This window comes from Xenia sp. Carnegie-2017, unplaced genomic scaffold (assembly GCF_021976095.1).
Source record: "Xenia sp. Carnegie-2017 unplaced genomic scaffold, XeniaSp_v1 HiC_scaffold_14, whole genome shotgun sequence".
Classification (NCBI taxonomy): domain Eukaryota; kingdom Metazoa; phylum Cnidaria; class Anthozoa; order Malacalcyonacea; family Xeniidae; genus Xenia; species Xenia sp. Carnegie-2017.
In genome coordinates, this window is record NW_025813447.1 from 3,840,914 (window position 1) to 3,854,379 (window position 13,466).

The window sequence follows — 13,466 nt, forward strand, 5'->3', positions numbered from 1 at the left end:
TGCTAACACGTGATAATGAAATGATAAGTGCATATTGCATTATTTATGAATGTAGACAAGGACTTCAAAAATTTACATGACTGAGGATGTCAAACACAATACATGCAGCGAAACTGACTACTAATCGAAACGGGAATTTTCGGTTGCCATCAACGGAAGACCGAAGATCAAGCTTGCATGGGCAGCGAAATACGAAAATTTCAGTAAAACCATGAAAATAACACGATGATAAGATTTTAGGGTATTTTGTGTAGTTCTAAGAATTTAAAGACAAGTGCTCCATGCAGCAAATTGTTCAGAGCAAGGTGTAATAGGCACGGTTCCAAGTGAACAGAGTGTAATTACTAAGAATTAAACTGTAAATCTATACCAATGGGCGTGTATTTCACACTATTTTAACGACATTAGAGTTTTTTCAGTAATTAAACATGTAGGTTAATAGGACTTTGGGGTCAAAACTAGCAATCGTATTTTGTACATTGTTCGAGTTTGTACACTAACTCTTTCACATTAGCATGCACAAACCATACATCGCGGACGTTTGAAATTTGTAAATTTATTTGAACACACTTGAAATTGGAATTAAGTCACGTTTCCGACATTCCCTACACCCACTTTTTTTCTCATTTCTAGTACATATCCCAATGCATTTCATAATAGCTTATTCATTGCTTATTATAGGAAAACCTTTTTACTATGCTCGCTTTACGAACTCCACATGAGCATATTTACATTCTTGAAAAATACCTAACATAGTCATTCTCATCTTCACAGTCGGGAAAAATGCTAAGGACAAACTATTTCAATAATTTTTTGATTGCTGTGTTGTTGCCCAAATTGTCGGTGCAGATATGCAAAAAATGTCGAACAATATAGCCTTGTGCACCCCGTCAATTATGGCTTAGTTTTGGGTGGATCAAATTATAACGAAATACGACATTTTCTGACAGATGGACAGTCGAGTTCGTTAAAAAACCACGACAAACTTGGCAGACACTCGGGTTAACTTTTTCGCCTTTAGCCAGTGCCGTAAGGTTTTCCCCGCACAAATATTTACGATCTTGTGATAAGTAGTAGTTTATTGGAACGATTTGACAGCGAAAGTGGGAATAAAACATTATATATTTGAGGTAAATTTCCATATTTGCTGACGTAATGTTCGTGCAGAAAGCACAAATTGAATGTGGTCCTTGATGTTCACTCAATTAATGTCGACTGGTGACTGGTCGGTTTGTATTTAGCAAGTGTATTGTCATGTCGAGGTTTTAGATTGGACCCCTCGCATAACCGAGCAACGCATAGCAACTAAAATATTTTAAAAGGCGAAAAAACGATGGGTTCGCAACATTTATAAGATCGATAAAAGGCAAATGAATTGCAAACATTTTAGTCATATTCTCTAAACATCTCATGATATTGGCTGAAGGACGCTAAGTGCGATCATTAATACTGCATAATTTCAATGATGGCTGGGCAAAGAAGGCTCAATAACGCATCTTTCGAGCTCTTAACAACTTCAAGTTTGGACCATTTTTAAAAAATATCATTGTTTTCGTCGCAGCTGCGTTAAATGATACCTGTCTATATATATATATTTATATACAATGTGATGTCACACATATTACATCAGCACAAAAATAAGTAACTTACAACACAACAACTTTATATGTGAAAGAAAATTTCGTTTACTGAAAACGCAATTTGCTTCGCATAACGACGAAGCTTAAAAAGTATTGACGTCACACTATGTCGTTTACTAAAACTAATGTCTTTAATAAAAATTCCGAATAAAATCATATTTTCGCCACAACATTAAGGCGTAGTTCCATGCAAGCTTCCAAAAGCGTTCAGTTGTATTGCCATTGTCTGTCCATATATGTACATAATTTAAGATCTATGTTTATAGACTCGTGCCAAACAATCGATAATATTTTCAATTTTCCCACATGCTTCGTACAGAAAAGGTTAATTTATTTCATACAGGAAATATTTCAAAAGGAGACGTGAGAAAATTACTCAATAATAAATATACTCGAACATATGTTAAATCACTAGCCCAATATACAATACAGCAACACCGGGCTGTATTCCTATGCAAAATAACCCCCTGATAGACAGTTATGTGAACCGTGAAATCATATAATTATACCTAACTCTCTGATATTGATATACCTCACTGCTCATGCCCTTGGCTTTAATTCTAAGGAACGATTGTAAAGTTCATCTTCTGATAAATAATTCTGAAATCCGCCAAAGAATGCCATGATTTTGGGGTCTCTTTCAAACTCGTATTTGCTTATCCTGAATTTCTTGAACTCTTCCAGCATTTGAAAGAGTTGCCAGCATTTGTAAAAGTTCACTTTGCCATCAGGTAACTCATCTTTGTTCGCCATGTATGTAAAAGTAACATCCTGTAGGATCAAACCCAGGTAGGGTATGCAGGGTGGTTTAGCTTCAGCAAGCGCTTTTCTGTAGATGCGGAAGGACCCTTCGCTCTCAATGAGCGATGAGAACTGTGCCAGGGTGTCGGTACTGGTCTTTGGGAATTCCAGCCGCCGAACAGCTGAACAATCAAGGGCAGAGTAGATAGCCAATAATGAATTAAAATTGTTGAACTTACGTAAAAACTTCATGATCTTCAAAAATTTTGTATACACCTTTTCTCGATCATGAACCTTTTCAAACGATAGGATGTGGGTGCGACACCAATAGGAAACCTGGTTAAAATGTTCGGTGAATGCAGCCAGGTTAGGAGCTAAATCCTCATTCTGAGCTTTCCCCCATGAAAGGATCTCAGGAATTTCAATACGACTATAATACTGCGCATCTTGAATAGTAAGCTGCTTGGCAATGTCTTCACTGTGAAACGAAAACATTGTCACATGCTTGTCACTTAAGTCCGCTGTAGCAAACATTATACTATCAACTTTATAATGCATTTCACTCTTTGGGATTATACGATCTCTTATCCACTTTCCGAGCATAAGTTGACCATTCGAGAATAAATTGTGAGTTTCTTTCACGAGCATGTCTAAAATGTTCTTGGGTATAGGAGCAACCAAATCATCAATCACCCTCAATAGCAGTGAGAAGGCATTATGACTGGCGCGCTTGTGCTGCTTCTCCTTCATGCGATGTCCTCGATATATGAGTCTACTGATCAGTTCAAAAGGTGTAATAAAGGCTCGATAAGTAGTTATGAAAGCTTCTGAAAACACATAGTCTTTCTTGCTTGAGTTTGTTGCATGCACAATGAGGGCATCGGCTACACCTCCATAAAGCAAAGTTCGGTCACCGGTTTCTTCTCGAAATACTAGAAAATTACTTATGTCTAAGGCATCCAAAGGAGGAGTACATTCCTCATCACCACTGCTGCTTAAGCTGGACTCGCTTGTAGCATGAGACATTGGAACATTTGGTAGTGCCAATTTACCTTCAACTTCTTGTTGCGGTGAATTGATCTTCATCTTTGGTAAGCTTTTATAGTCAAGGGACTTGTTCTTACGAGAATCAGTGGTAGGCGACAATGGTTTGCGATCTGTCTTTTGTGTGATTGGTATCTTTGCTGTAATCAAAGTTGTTCCGCTTTTCTCTAGTGCATGAGCCATCTTTTCTACAGTGTAATTCCGCATATCCTGGTAGTTATCATATACCGAGTTCACTGACATTGTTCGTTCTAGAAATTCTTCTTCTGGTGGTTTCTTATATTCACCAAGAACTTGAATGTAAACTTGAAATGCTTTCTTTTTGGAGCTTGTTGTGTTTTCACTAGCACTAACAAACTGAGCCCTTTCCACAACACTTCTTGCCATCTCAGGAACATCATCAAGTTCTTCAATTGACTGTGAGTCGGAGAGGTCCATGCTACCACGATCTTTTGTACTAGCACCAGAACCATAACTGGAAATGGATTCAGTACGAGACTCAGAGCTATGATGATGGTAAGAATGATGTACTTGCTTGCTTTCTTGACAGAACTGGGTAACTTTCTCCACCTTCCTACTCCATTCAGTTGTCGTTTGGGTAAATGAAGTCTGTACATGAGAAGTACTTTTGCTAATTGTCCGAGAGTTAAAAGATGCAGTTTGTCCATTTCTTGGAGAATATGGACTGAGGGGACTGGAGGGAGCATCATCCATAAGAGATTTAGTAACAGGAGACCATGCTTGTACAGCTAAAGGATGATCTTCAACACTTGTGATACCAGGTACCTCAGAAAGACAAGTCCCAGAATCGGTGAAGTGTGTCGAAACCGGAGGAGAATCACTAGCTGTCGAATTATCGCTATAAGCACTTCGTTCGCTGATACCGGAATCGCGTCGATTTTCTTCCGTAGTTAGCATACCGCCATTTTTCCCGTTTTCCAGCACGCTTTTTATACTACCGTCCGAATGTGATTTGGACAATTTCGGTTTCACGCCTTCTCCTTTGCTCACGGACGAAATGTCATCGGGTTGTTGTAGTAGGACAGAATCGCGGATCTGACGATTCAGAGTCGCTTTCTGTAGACGGGGGATCGCCGAATCGTGCAAGTCTTGAATAGACCTTTCCAAATAATTCAAGAGATTTACTCCTTTCTCCATGTCTAAGGAGGTCGCGGATTTAATCATAACATCATCGCCCCATTTAACTAACTTCGAAATACACGCTTGCATAGTTTTACGTAACTCGCCGAGTCCGGCTGTTGCTTGTAACTTCAAACACGAGTCCAACATGCCGTCGATATGAATAACAGACTCGAGTAGAATAGAAATATTATCCGGTACCTTCGAAACGATTTTCTTGTCGACAACGATACGAAAATATTTCACCGCACTTTTCACGTCTTTGTGATATCTTTCGAACTCTTCGACCTCGCGATTTTGAGTCTTCGGCGCTTTCAGAGTGCCCGAATGATCATCAGAAACATGAAGAGCCTTCTTGAAAGAGTCCGCTCGAACGATAGCCGAACGACGTTTATTGCTGTTTCCATGTTCGTTCAAACTAGCGTGGCGGCTGATTGTAGGAGTATGTGATCCGTTTTTCGCTTGCTTTTTAATCATTCGTAACAGTGTAGACCCCGTTGGTCGTCGCGTTCTAACTGACAATTCTTCAAAGTTCATATCAGGGTTTTGAAAATCTTTTAGCCCCTCTTCAAGCACTAAAAACGCACGCTGCGTTTTTATAAAACAATCCAAATATCAACTTCCCTCAAGCGTTCACGATACCATTCCTTGTTTCCTTTCGAATTTCACAATAAAATGGACACATTAAATTAGAAATCCCGTTGAAATCGACGTAGAATCTTTCCGCGGTTCAGTTAATTCGTTAAACCTCGTAATATCAGTAGAATTTTAAAACGATGTCTTGTTGAACAGTATATATGAATTCCGGCCTCGTGAATTAAAACCAATAAACTTATCAGCGATTTCAAAATTCTACCACGAGCAACCGCAACGACGAAATCTCTTTGAAGTAGCAATTCGCAAACGAAGGTTTGATGTGTTTACTCAAAGTTCGGCAAAAGAATTTAGAATGCGACGGTAACGCGAACCAGACAACACAGGATGAACAGTTCTAAACACAACACAAAGTTATACTCGGCAATATGAACAATGCGCACACGAGTACTTTTATACTTGACGAATCGTAAACAGAATCTCAATACAAATGGTCTCGAAGACCGGTCTCAAGCTGACGCCAAGCGATAAAAAACTTTCAATTGACAGGTATTTTGGTAAGGCGAACCTCGTTGTTTGCCTTAGATATCGAGACAATGCCTTTTGAGAGAAAAAACTGCAAAAACTAATTTGTGTTTCCACTTGAGTTGTATGTAATTTTGTGCGAAATTTCGAAATTTCTCCCCCGACGTTATCACGTGCTTGTCAATACGAGTTTATAAATGATACTTTGCTCGGATCGTTGTCATTTCTTTGCTATTCTCATTTGATTGATCAAACGTTTATCACTCAGTGAGTTGCGGTAAAGTTAAACAATACATCAGACGAACAATCGAAATTACCAGCCAACAAAAATGCCACAATAATAAAAGAGTCTTTGGAGTCAAAAGGATAGCGCGCAATAACGAAATATACATATTTAAATAGTGTATGGAAACCGTAATCTTTCAACTACAAAAAGAAAGTTTTGCATAATTATGTTGACATACGGCATTATTTTCGCGGTAGACTAAAAGCGTGATGTTGAATATGCACAGACGCGAGTGAAATTTCATACACATGGAAGCACAATAATGTACAGATGTGAGTGTTCTTTGACCTAATTAGGTAAATAGCAGCAATTAGGGGTCATCGAAATGTCAAAAATATGTTGACTTGACTCTCGAAATTGCGAGCTCTCTTGACAATACATTATGCATTCGATAGTTGACCAACTTTTGGTTTCATACCGTTTGGGACAAACGCACAATGCGGTGTAATTATGCCTTAGGAAAACAGTTGGCAAAAATTTTGATCTAGACACGTATGACCTTCTGCCCCTCCTAGCATACTCAGCACGGACGTCACTACGCACACAACGCATTAAAATTCCACAGGAATATTTTCCTTAAAATCTCTTTAACAAATGTCTTCTTTCGCTTTGTTCCTAATTTGTAGGAAATGGAAAATTAATGATTGTCGTATTCACAAATTACAAAGTCTTCAACAATTTTCCCCCCGTAATTTAGCAACCAACACACAGACCTATTGGAATTTCCCATCGAACTATGCACACAGACGTCTAAAATCTCTTCGTGACTCGAGGGCATGTTCTTTTCTACATGTATGACAAGGGCACGCGCAATATAACTTTCAACAAGTCACTTTGATTTTACAAAAACAAGACGCATTACGTATAGAAGTATTTTGTAAATACTCAATAGTAAATACTCAAATCGGCGCGTCCCATCGCGAACAAAAGAGGAACCTTAATGATATGGTGGGGATTATAGTAATTGATGAAAACGCAGTAATTCTGTTGAATTTCATTGTTTCGAAGTTTGCAAAGAATTGCGTTTGTATGAACCGAAATATTTTTGTATCTTCTTAAAATACGGCTTTTATGGCATGATCGCACTCATGATCGAGAAGCACAGCGCTGAGTCATGCGGCAGGTTATCGATCATACAAACGTCATGCCTAAATTCTCATTTTTTCATTGGTGAGGTAACCTTCAAAACAACACGTTTTAGATGAGGCAAAGCATGCACATGCATGCTGTCAATGTTACAAAACGCTTATTTGAACAAAAATCTTGAGAAGAAAAATGTGTTCTTTCATGCGCACGAAAGTGTTTGTTTTTATATGGAGAAAACATTTCTCAATAAAAATTTGATGACACGATTATCAAATGTAAACATTACAAGTTTGAGCAGCTCAACTCATTCCTAGATTGTGTCTTGAAGAAACCTTTGCTTATGAAACCCTATATCTCGAGCTTAAACGAATGATAACTGAAAATTGATCCATTTAAAGGAGATCATACAAAACGTGCTGTCGGCGTAGGAGTTTTTGAAATGACTTTGTTTTTATCGGGAAATAATGTGGAAGCAGACTTGTTAAAAATTGAATTGAAAATCAATTAGGTTATTGGTTATTTATCATAATAAGCGCTAATGAGATCTTACCAGCCATTGCAATTTGCATTTGTGTTTTGACTTAAAAGGAAATAACATGAAGATCATATTTCACGCTTCTTTAAAAAATGTATCTTTGCAACGCAGCTGATAGATCGTTTCCCTGCAGAAGCTGCACGAGAGGGAATTTGCTTTATTGGACTTTTCCAGAACAATTTATTTACAAATTGGGGGCGATGGTCACGTCTCGAAGATAGGGAGTAGCTTGTGATCATGGGGACTCCTAAATATTACGCCGCTTGGCTCTCTAAAAGCGTGGGCAACTACAACGTCAATATGCTTTGTCTCGTTGTTTTGTAATCTTGGATGATAGTATGAAGTAGTTATACTTATATATTATTCTTTTCAAGCAAAGCTTTTAGAGTAAACAAAGTCGCTAGTTTTCTTTACAGCGATATCTTTATTCATCGTTCAATTTTTTAAACGCGAAACAAAATATCAGCAACTTAGTTTTCATGAAACATTGTAAGCAAATGTCTCCAACAACGTGGGTTTATCGTTATGCTCGGTTAATTACAACTTTAACTGATAAATATGATTACTTTACATTGTAGATTGTGCAATTATGGTTAAAGTAACTTTTATATCGATTTCCTGGTGTAGTTGTTGTTAGTGGCACAGTTGATTTACCAGCCAAACCACCAACTAGTGTAATGCATCTAGAACTGCCTGACTCAGATTCCTTTCGTGTTCAACCGCAAAGGTCAAATGAATTTTAAGTCATTTACCTATTTAGCACTTTTGTGTGTTAAAATTATGTAACTTCAGAGAAAGAAAAGTTCGAGAACTAAGAATCTGTGAAGACTTTTCGCAGTTCAAACGACCGGGTTATTACTATTTCACAGTAAGGATTGGCCATTGGTTGACTCAAAGATATCGAGACCTTTCAGCTTTCTCAATTTAAAATTGGTCGAAATGAAAATCTTAAAATATAAGCTAACACATTATTATGAAATTATTTAAAAAATACAATTTGTACTGAATATTGTCGACAAAATTTTCCTAACACGATTTAATGACAACTGGCTAAAAGGTTGTAAATTTTTTGTCACACAATCAACCGACACCGGAAACAATTTTTATAATTCTATAACTAATTTCCTTCCAAATTCTTACATTGAATTTTTTGCTGTCAATATATTTCTTGAATCTAATATTTTTTTGACCACATTCATCTTTTTGAATGTGGTCAAATATATCCATACATTCAACTCCTTTTTAATTAATTGCGTTTTCAATAAACTTTATTCTCCTCTCGTTACATTCACTATAGTCTCATATTATTCTGTGGTTGTATCTGTACTATTTCACTTTATTGCACCTTCTCCAGGTCACTGTCATCAGGTTTCTCATTAGCAGATCCGACAACACTTCACAATAACGATCTTTTTTTCATGCATTTTGAGTCAACTGTCACGAACTACTCAACCGACGGTCGGACAGCTTTCGGGATAAACCAGCTTCCTTCGGATTAATCATGTTGCGAATGGACGGCAAACTGTTTCGGTGATTTGGAATGTAGAAATTGCAATGCCTTCTTTTGTCATGCACACGACAAGGAAAGCAGGGGAAAGCAAAAATAGAAAGTAGTGCTCTGTGCTTGTGAGTGTGTCTTGTGTCAAAGTCACGCAAATTTTTATGCACGTGGGGGAAGACGAATAGTTTGGACATTGCCATTGCACGTTTAACTTGCTTATCACGTTGTCTATCGTGTCAGACGATAACCACATGAGTTGGCTGTACATGACATTGCAATATGCCTGCTCTTATTTTGGAAAAAATGTAGCTAGATTTTATTTCGCAATGTATTGTTGTCCTTTTTCACATGGCTCCGTTGGTCTTTCGCTATGTCAAAATTCTTTAGTCGGTCAACACAAAGTGTATGCAAATCTCGATTACAGAACTCTCAGTTCCTTCGAGTGGCGTAGCTGTGTCCCAAAAGTGTGCTCGTCCACTCGTCCTATGTAAATATTTCGGTGCTCACTCACTTTGAAAACAATAAACTTCCTAAAGAACTAAATAATGCTCATGTGGTATGATATTTACACAGCACGACCACACTTGTTACCTGGCTTCCCCATTGGTTACTGCTCTTAAGAGTAATAGAAACTTAAGTATCCGCGAGTTTCATGTCTTCAGGGACGACCAACAGCTTAACTTTGACAATCGTGTGCACATACACAAACCCAGAGAAGTAAATGGTCAAAATTAGAAATGGCATTTTCACATCGTCAAAGTTTCTATCTGGTGCTGTTCGATGATTTGCATTTAAAAAAATATGACTCAGGCAAAAGAGTCAGTAAGCTGACGATACAGAGAAAATGAAAAACTCGGCATTATACTCTTTATTCGAAAGAAAAATTTTCTTGTAAATTTTGAGATTTTTGTGAATGATTTTTGACATTTATTGTGCCTATATATCTACTATTTTGCCCTATGGTGTGTTCTGTAGTTATTGCCGAAGTCAATTGACCAATCAAAAAATGGCTCAATAAATGTTCATTGCATGATGTTCAAAGAAATTTGACTGTTTTTCAAATTGTATTAATTCCTTTCTCTTTCTCTCTCTCGAAACTCCCCAAAATGACTTAGGTAAAGTTATTAACGTGATCACGTAAAATTTTGAATTTTGACCCTCACATTGATCATTTCTAATGGTAGTATTAGTGCTCCTTCTTGCTTCTACAGACGATGAAAGATCGTCTCTCTGCTTTTCATCTGAAGATGTCGATGACGGAAAAGCAAGAAAATTAATTTAAAGTTGGTGATATAGGATTATAACGACCATGCAAATCATATGTGTTTTGAAAAATACTTAAACGAGTACTAAATGGTTTTATGACAGTAGTTTTGGCAAAGTTTGCATAAACCACTTCACACTGCAGGAATTAAAGAAAACATAGCTGAAGGGGTCTTTGGCGTAATCTTACGTATTTGCAGTCATTTTTAATAATACACATAGCTGTTTTGTATTTTTTTAAAGAGATAAAGGAAGTTTGCTTGGGATTAGGTTTTTGTTCTTACGAATGAGGTTTTCAACATCATAATGATGTTGTTTTTTTTGAAGAAAATCCATCACTGCATGATGTAGTATCGTTTTATTCCAGTGGCGATTTCTTTTCACAAGTTTGTTTTGCACATATAATTACATGGTTAGTTACCCCAATAACAGCTTGCAACGCCTTTGAAGTCAGGTTTCATCCAGCACAGCCCATATGGCCACCAGGTCAAGTTTATTGTCATATATTCCCTCGTCAACAAAAAAAACACACAATGATCACGAGTTACGATGAAGTTTTGCATCTGTCGTGTCGACATGAAAAGCAAACATTTCATTAAAGTAATTTTGAATTCTTCAACAAAAAAACTAAAAACAGATTTAATAAATTTATTTCCCACCTGTGTATGTTAAAAGTCATTGTTTACGTTGGCTTCGAGCACGACAAAAGCAAGCGTTTGTCACGTTTGAAAACACTCTTATTATTTCAAATTAAGACGTCGGCTTCCTATATTATTCAGTTTGATGGCTAACAGCCTTGCTGTTTGTGTAGCTTGCAATCTGATTGGCTACTGCAAATTTAGATTTTCTGCGGGGGTTATTAGTTTCAAGAAGTAAATAACCCGGCAAAATCATTTCAAAATCTAACAATGAAACAAATTTTGACGAGAAATCTCGGAAAATATTCGACGAGATGATACTTTGATATCCTTAATTCGATCCAGAAGTAAACGAAACCATTTTCTAGGCTTTGCTATCTGATGTCATCAATCAAATTATCAGAATGCTAACGTGCCCCTTTATAGGCTTCAACTCAAATTAAAACTTTTCCCATATTTGCTGTGTTTGATTAGGGAAGCTGCAAAAATAGCCGACCGCTCTTCGCGAAAACCCGATGATTTAACGCCTTTAAAAGTATCGACACAAGATTCATGACGGGAAAATGTTTTAGGGAAGCTCGCAGTTCGAGTTGTGTTCAAAGTTTTTCCAAATTCCAATGTAATGCAATGATCACGCGCACTGTCTAGCAGTCATAATCACAGAGTGACCATCATAAAGCGAAAGATGAGGACCATGGACACCGATATATTATATATACTTAGACAGCACAGGTGCAAGCTCGATTAACATACGTCGTCCACGGTAAGATGGCCTTTTTCCCCTCTAAAAATAGCTATGATGTTTGTTAACTTGAAATGTCGTTCAAAACAAGATGGAACGGTCACCTGCATGGCAAAGTGATAGCTTTAGTTATTCATGAAATTAACGCTGATAACATTATATGATGAATAATTAACATTATTTTTGCATCAGCGATATTATTGTACGTGCTTCAAGAGAAAAGAGTGGTTGTTTCGTCAAATAGAAACATTAAATTCAAACATGAAACTTGCTGCAGCCATTCAGAATGGTTGTCGATGACGAGCCTCAAATTCAAACCCGATGTAAGCGCACGATGTGAGGACTTGGCGACGGAACAAAGTGTGTAGCTCAGGGGCACACATCCCAAAAACATAGCTATATATTTGGCGAAGAGAAACTCTATGTTCTTGGACATGCTTTTGTATTGTCTGCGTTTGATGGAATAGCCTACATTTTTAGCTGGATCAATTTTTCGTCCTCTCTAAGTGTGTGAATCGACTTTTTATACAGATATCATGTGCACTACTGATATGCCGAAACGTGTTCACTTTACAGTAAAAGTTTTTGTAAAATAAAAACAATAAAACACGTTTGGTGATTGGTCTATAGCCGTGTTTTATTAGCCGGTGCAAAACAGATCTGAACTCAGCCAATCAAATCAATCAAAACAATCAATCAGTCAAAGAGAATTTGCAATTCGATCATCAATGCATTATAGACGAAAAATAAATTTGTCTTTTCGCATCATTGTTATTTCAAAAAGAAATAAAAGATGTTTTTCGTGTTTGCATAGGCAAACGTCGGAGACATTTGTAAAAACTCTTGAGCAGGTGCAACCCTCGACCTTCGGTCTCGAGCTTGCACTTTTATTTCTAAATTGTTCTTAATTTAATACCATTTGTGGTGAAGCGGTGTCGATTTTTTGTCAATACACAACATATGGTATAAAACAAAAAAATAATTGATAATGGAAATACATTCTAGTATATTTCCTTGTGATGACGTTTATGATGGTTTGCCTCCACGCTGCCTGCAATCCATGATTTGTTACTTTGCTTCTTGAAGAAGAAAAGCTTCACCTTACCTAATTTCTACCAAACACGTCGATTTGTATATTGAATCAACACCTGTACCACCATCTGTTTGCGTATTGTTGTTTTCAATCTTGTCGGCAGCAAAATAATTTAATAGTCTTAAAAAAACATTATTGTCTCACAATGTCGAGTGAAAAGTTTAAGATGCCAAAATTCTAAATGATTAAACGATGTCAAAGTCTAGACATAAACAAAACAAGTGCAACGTAGAGTGGGTAAGTTCAAGTTATTAAACAAGACAATTTTTTACACTTTTTTATTTTAATTGTCTTGTTTTATAACTTGAATTTAAGTTTACAAGATGTCCTTTTTCGGATTATGTTTTATTTTATATCTTATGAAATTGTCGTTTGGTCAAGGATTGTAGATTATTAGCTATATTTGTGTCTAGCGCAAAAGCGTGATTTGTACACCCGGGGAGGGAAGAGGTGCGAAGATTTCATTGAAAAAGGGCGAATCCAGTGGCGGATCCAGTGTACGTCAAAATAAATTATAGCTCCTCAATTTTAAATTCAAATTACATTCAGACAAGTTTTAATTTCTAAAGAATATATCTGGATCCGCCACTGGGGGAATCGAAAGTATTATAAGCCCATTTCATTCCCTAAAGTCCAGG

General features: G+C 37.0%; 1 protein-coding gene and 2 long non-coding RNA genes across 3 annotated transcripts; 1 reads left to right on the top strand and 2 right to left on the bottom strand.

Annotated features, from left to right (window-relative positions):
• Window positions 1-1,521: 1,521 nt before the first annotated feature.
• On the bottom strand, window positions 1,522-5,906 carry LOC124435359 (ras guanine nucleotide exchange factor J-like). Its single transcript, XM_046985293.1, has one exon. It carries the CDS (start codon window positions 5,100-5,102, stop codon window positions 2,181-2,183), a length of 2,922 nt encoding a protein of 973 aa, XP_046841249.1. The 5' UTR covers window positions 5,103-5,906; the 3' UTR covers window positions 1,522-2,180.
• Window positions 5,907-10,698: 4,792 nt separating this feature from the next.
• On the bottom strand, window positions 10,699-11,372 carry LOC124434899. Its single transcript, XR_006944932.1, has 2 exons — window positions 11,015-11,372; window positions 10,699-10,918 (listed from the first exon to the last, which is right to left on the bottom strand). It is a non-coding gene; the product is annotated as an uncharacterized LOC124434899 (long non-coding RNA).
• An 80-nt stretch (window positions 11,373-11,452) lies between these two features.
• Window positions 11,453-12,346, top strand: LOC124434547. The gene is made up of 2 exons (XR_006944821.1): window positions 11,453-11,756; window positions 11,928-12,346. It is a non-coding gene; the product is annotated as an uncharacterized LOC124434547 (long non-coding RNA).
• Window positions 12,347-13,466: the final 1,120 nt, after the last annotated feature.